General features: G+C 39.7%; 1 protein-coding gene across 1 annotated transcript; it reads left to right on the top strand.

Moving 5' to 3' along the window:
* Window positions 1-1,660: 1,660 nt before the first annotated feature.
* On the top strand, window positions 1,661-5,052 carry LOC115734441 (cyanogenic beta-glucosidase-like). Its single transcript, XM_030665231.2, has 6 exons — window positions 1,661-1,909; window positions 2,052-2,121; window positions 4,417-4,475; window positions 4,640-4,715; window positions 4,808-4,885; window positions 4,961-5,052. The coding sequence occupies exons 1-6, from the start codon at window positions 1,745-1,747 to the stop codon at window positions 5,050-5,052; spliced, it is 540 nt and encodes a 179-aa protein (XP_030521091.2). The 5' UTR covers window positions 1,661-1,744.
* Window positions 5,053-6,640: the final 1,588 nt, after the last annotated feature.

Genomic DNA, 6,640 nt, shown 5'->3' with positions numbered 1-6,640 from the left:
GAGGAGAAACAAAAAGGAAAACAAAGAATAAAAATTTAAAAAAAAAATTTAGCTACATTTCGAAAATGCAATTTTCCAAAGTACCTCCAGTGCTACTTTGGGCTAAAGGCCTTTATAGGCCTTTGGAAATATAATTGCATTTTCCCAAAGTTGAGCCAAAATGAATCAAACACTATTTGCATTTAACCAAGGGACTTTAGAACCTTAAAGCCCCTTCCAAATGCTGAACCAAACAGGCCCTAGGAGCCGTAAATGCATATGAGAGAGAGAATCCGGATCCAACGATCGCTCGCTCTTCGAAAGAAATCACAAAGAGTTTTTGAAGAGTATTATTGCTTCAAAACTTACGTTTGTTCTAACAAAGGGAATGTATATATTTCTCCTCTTTTAGAATCAGAATCAAATCTCTAATTATTGCAATCAAATAAGACTTGCCTATATCAGTTTTATGTTATATGGCAATTGATACCATACAAAAAAGCAATCTTTATTTTTGCCATTAATGAGCGCAATTATTTCCAAAACGGGAAAAGGCAAGTCGCCATCGAATGCAAGCTAACGCATCCGATACCATCACCGCACCTGTGAGGATGAAAATGATGTCGCAACGTGACTTTAGTGATATGGAAGCAAGAAAACAGACAATAGTTTCATATGAATGGTCCCGATGTCTTTCGACTACCCTTTACATATATGCACACCATTTCGGGAAAAAAGGGGGTGGCGGATGGATTACATGGAATGCAAGATTACCCCATAAGAGAGGAATCTCCATGCTCCAAATATTGAACAGCATTCGTACAATATATTAGACTATATTATAGTACTATAGTACTAAATCGCTCAAAATGTATGCGCCTTTCGGAACCATGATAATTCATCAGTCCGAACATTTTGAACTTTGGCTTAGAAACTACTCTCTTGTGACTGACATTTACAGCAATATTAAGACCCAAAACATTGTAAAATGAATTTTCATGATGAATTAAAAAGGAGCATCTGAAGATGAAATCGTACTCCACGGTGTCCATTGCAGCCAAAATTTCATTCATGAGGCCAATTTTCTTGTCTGTTTGCTGTGTTCCCCACTCGTGCAATTTCTGCACTCTGCGTCTCACAAAAGTCCTTTTCAAGTAAAATTACGAGTTATTACATGAAGGAAATTCACAAAGACAGTGCAGGCTAATTGATAGGTTGCAGAACCATAAAGTTTCTTTATTACTGACATTCTCAAGTAAAATTAGTTTTTTTTTTTTTTTAGTGAATCAATAACACTTGAATAATATGCTAATTTTCAGTTTAGCACTTGCTTTGACATGTCTGCAAAAATTTTGAATGTAAGACATGAAAGAGGTTAAAGGAAAAACATTATAGTAATATGGGCATTACACATACCAATCACTTTTTAAGAAATTTTTTGTAACAATAAGAATTACACATGCCAGATAGTCCAGGTGGTTTGAACCATACTTGGAACAGTTAACCAGACTAGTTATCACCGGTTCTAGATTTTAGGAATCAGGAACCGCCCAAAACCGACCGGTCTGGTTCGGTCTGGTTCCAATGCTCACCCGGGGTACTATTTCACATGCATGCGCAATGTCCAAAAATAAAGCAACGTGATCATTTCATAATTAATTTCTCTGCTACCTACCCACATCGATATATATAGAAAGAGCGAGAGAAGCGAGAGCAAGACAGAGTCTTGGCTTGCTGGGCTACTGGCTCCAAGCATAAACCAGCCATGGCGTTTCTGGTTTACAGTGAGCTTGCGCTCTTGGCCTTCATGCTTGTTCTCGGAAACACAGCTTATGCTTCCAAAGCTCAGCCCAAATACGACACCGCATTGTTCAACCGGAGTAGCTTTCCCTCCGGTTTCCTCTTCGGGACCGCCTCTTCGGCATACCAGGCATCCTAATATTGTCCTCTCTTCTTCTCCTTCTTTTGTTTTTTTTTTTGCTTCCTTCAACAATTTTTTTTTTTTTTGGCCTATGAGAATTTGAGCTTGAGCTTAATATATTTCTTATTTTATTTATTTTTATTTTTTGAAGTATGAAGGTGCAGCAAAAATGGATGGCAAGGGTCCAAGCATTTGGGATACTTTCACTCACAAATATCCAGGTCTCTCTCTGATCATGCACGTCAATTACATATATTCTTACATTTCGAAATGAAGTCAGAGCATTGTGACTTGTGAGATTTGAAAGGCTCTAGATCTTGCAACTTAAAATGAAGTTAGGACATGAGATTTGTATCTCTCTGGACCCTGCAACGTAAGATGAAGTGTTGTTGGTTTCATAAGAGCTGGTCATTTGAACATACATGACAAATTAAGAAGATGTGTCTGTATTATTTACCACCTACAAAAATTTCCATCCCGAGAGGATAAATTCCGGGCATTTCGAATATTTCTGTTTTTGACTAAACTTGTGGACTATATTAAAAGGCCAAATGCGAGCACGACTATTCGTGTGGCCCAGATATGAGCTTTGATACAGTAGGAAATCGAACATAAATCATTTGATTAAACCATCTTTTCTGTGTCTCTTTCTTTGCTCGCTAAGTGAACCCTAGTTGTTATTCAATACGAATTATCGGCAGCATTCGTTTGTTTAATGTTATTTTGGGAGGCTTTCAAACAAAATATCGGAGTGGAATATGGTATCGAAAATGAATTTCACTTCCTTACACTCCCCTTTAATATTGTATTTATTGTGTCGAATGGTTTCAATGCACTTTATATGGAGGATGGTCACCAGTGAAATAAAAGATTAGTTTAAACTTAGGGAAAATCAACCAAAAAAAAAATCATAAACCTATTGTGCCAATTCAATCATAAACTTTTTCTTTTTTTTGGCCAATTGAGTCATAAACCTTTTGTATTTATGACAATTCAATCTATCATGCCACTTTTGACAGAAAATCATTAACATGGACGCCAAACGTTCTATGTGGAGCGGCCACGCAGACAATTTTTAATAATAATTTTTTATTTTTATTTTTTTTTATATTTTGTTCTGTTGTTTTCTTTCTCTCTCTTTTTTTTCCTTCCCTCCTTCCTCTAGTCAATCACCGGATCTTAGTGACCGGCGAGAGGCCAAGGCCGACAAGTTCGACCTCACTAGCCACTGGCAAGGTCAACCTTGCCCAGCCCTTGGTGAGGCTGATCTCACCGGATGACCGGCTAGATGAACAAGGAAAGAAACGAAAGAGAAAGACAAAGAGAAAAAAAAGAAAAAGAAAATTAAAATTAAAAAATACTATAATATTATTAGAATTTGTCTACGTCAACGTCTGCCGCGCTACGTGAGATGGTCGGCGTCCATGTCAATGATTTCTATCCAAAATTGACCGGATGGAGCAAATGTAAAAAGGTTTAGGACTCAATTAGTTTTAAAAAGGCTTATGAATGAATTAGCATAATTACAATAGGTTCAAGACTTTTTTTTGTAATTCTCCCCTATTAATTTGCTTATATGTTGCCATACTTCAGCTATACTTCAGCTTGACTAATTTATGACGTAGGTAGCTCGCCATTCTTTTACTCATAACGAAACAGGAAAAAAAAAAAACTAAGACAACATTGTTTATGATCCCATGAATACTAACAAGTTGTTGCCTCAAAGGCATTATCGATTTTCTCAAATCTAACATAAGAAAACACAATTTCTGCTATCGTTCTGTCTCACTATCGCTTGTTAGGATCGATCGATAAGTGTTTGGATTATGTATTAAAATGAATAAATAAAACAGCGAAGTTCATTTAAAATAAAAATTGCATGTGATTATTGATTGAAACAATTATCCAACCATTTAATTGACAGTTTTGGCTATTCCTCGGATGTAGATAGTTTTGGACCCGAGCAGGCCCTTAAAAATGCTCAAGAGGAGATAGGGAAAGGAACTCCCCGGTATGGTGGAGGGATCTCCCCGTAAGTTCTCTCCGTATTTCCTCTCTCTATGAAAAAAAAAATATTTGGATGGAACTTAAGGGCCTCTGGCTGGGGAAGATAGATCCCAGGTCGTCTTCGGCTAGCGATTCTTGGGTAAGTAGATATAATAGCCTCTCGCACCTGAAGTCACAGAAGGAAAGCTTCGGCTTCCCACTAGGTGGCCATTCCTCGAATATAGGTAGTTTGATTGAGCGTTGTGGTTTTGCATTTAGTGTTTAGGTGGCGTCCGAGTCAAGTTTCACCCATCCCGACTACGAATCTACCTTCTAGGCTGCAATCCTTTAAGGGCCGTATTTTAAAGTACAATCTCTTTAGGATTCGACAGTATAACATCGGCTAATCTTGTCCACAAAACCACGTTTCATAAGCGTACGTTAACTCGGTATTTCATTTTTATCTTTCAATCTTCTTTTGACCTGTGCCTTTTGTGACGAGCCTTCTGTGTTTACGTTGAACTACACAGAAAAAATAGCGGATGGAAGTAACGGAGATGTGGCTATAGATCAATACCACAAGTATAAGGTACGTTGTTCACCGGTCCCAATCACGTACTCTTTTTTCAGTCGGTCGGTCCATCGACACACATCCATTCGTAAATAAGCTATCTTATGTTGTCCAAAGCGCTCATCTTTCCGAGCATTAATTAAAGTTGGATTCTGGGTGTGTCTATGTCTGCAATGGTACAGGAAGATGTTGGGATAATGAATGAGATGGGTTTGGATGCTTACAGATTCTCAATCTCGTGGCCTAGGATATTGCCAAGTGAGATGTTCTTCTCCTCCAATCTTCTCTCTTTGACACTCCAAAATTTCTCAATTTCCCATAACTTTTTTTGGCTGTATTGATGATTTCAGAAGGAACGGTTAAGGGAGGAATCAACAAAGCAGGCATTGCATACTACAACCTCCTTATCGACGAACTCCTAGCCCATGGTATCAACCTCATTTTCTGTTTTTCGCTTGTTATCGCGACCTATATCTTCTGCCATTCGTCTCCATTCGACGTAGGAATCAAGCCATTTGTGACCATCTTTCACTGGGACCTTCCCCAAACATTAGAGGACGAGTATGGTGGTTTCTTGAGCTCGAAGATTGTGTAAGTGATTGTCAGCTTTCATTAGCTTTAGCCGTTTAAGGTGCAAATATGCATGAATACCAAAGTTCACTGGCCGATCTACTGACAATATTACGAGCCTGGATTGAGAAATCCCCCATGTACTCGATTGAAGGCGGGCTTTCTCATCCGGGTTTGAGCTTTCGAAGATCAAGTGTTGCTTTGTTCATGCGCACGCAGGGGCCATTTTCGGGACTTTGCTGACGTATGTTTCAAGGAGTTTGGCGACCGGGTCAAGCACTGGATAACCCTGAATGAGCCGTTGACTTTCTGCTACGGGGGCTACGTGAATGGGAGCCAGGCTCCGGGCCGATGTTCGGCTTGGCAGCAACTGAATTGCACCGGCGGCGATTCTGCCACGGAACCATACATAGTCGGCCACAATCTACTCCTCGCGCACGCAGCTGCCGTGAAGCTGTACAGGGATGAATATCAGGTGAGCTGAGCGCGATTCATCTCTCGATTCTCCACGTTAATTCCTATGGCAACACGAATGATGGTGATATGCGTACATGCAGGCAACTCAAAAGGGGATGATCGGAATAACATTGTTATCTTATTGGTTTGAGCCCTACTCAGACGCCAAGCACAACCGGAATGCAGCCCAAAGAGCCTTGGACTTCATGCTCGGATGGTGATTGAACTGAATTGCTTCTTCTCTCCTACGCATTTCTCATGTAGTTTGTGCTTAATTAGGACTAGAGAGAGAACCCGAAAAAGCTCCAACCCTGGGAAAATATGTCTTTCAGGTTCTTGGACCCGATAACCTACGGCGACTACCCGCACAGCATGCGATCCCTCGTCGGAAATAGACTGCCAAAGTTCACAGAAGAGCAATCGCTCTCGTTGGAAGGATCGCTCGACTTTCTTGGGTTGAACTACTACGCGTCATGCTACGCAGCGTACGCGCATTACTCGGTGAACGCTCGGAACGTGAGCTACATAACAGATGCTCTCACCAGTCTCACAAGTGAGGAATCGAATCACTGTAGTTGATATTGGGCGAGGAAGATGATAGCCCGTTCTTGATTTTAAGTCAATTCTAACGACGACTCCTTTTCTCCTCTCCTCTCTTCTTGTAGCGGAGCGTGACGGGATACCAATTGGCCCAGTGGTATATATACACTCTTTTTGTCCAATCTATCCTCCTTTGATCTAGTTATAATCTTTCATTTTTCGTTGCACTCGTTGATTAAAACGTGATTAACTTTTGCAGGCTGCTTCGAGCTGGTTATCGGTGTATCCAAGTGGGATACGAAGTCTGTTGTTGTATGTGAAGAATAAGTACAAGAACCCGCTCATCTACATCACTGAGAACGGTACGTAAGATTTTCTTAATATGGCTCGTTCGTGAAAAATTAACAAAGATAGTTTAACTCCTCCCAAAAATTCGCTTACTAAATAATCCGAAAATGTTAAAGTCCGATTCTACAATTCCATCCCGAAAGAAATGGAAATTTTTTTCCCATGCTGGCAAATTTCTGTTACTAACTTTTAAGTATATCGACTCCTATATGAATTTTTTAATTTTTATATGTAACTGATTATTTTTTCTGCTTTTACTAACACTTGTC

This window comes from Rhodamnia argentea, chromosome 6 (genome assembly GCF_020921035.1).
Source record: "Rhodamnia argentea isolate NSW1041297 chromosome 6, ASM2092103v1, whole genome shotgun sequence".
NCBI lineage: Eukaryota > Viridiplantae > Streptophyta > Magnoliopsida > Myrtales > Myrtaceae > Rhodamnia > Rhodamnia argentea.
This window is presented reverse-complemented; position numbering and strand designations above follow the sequence as displayed.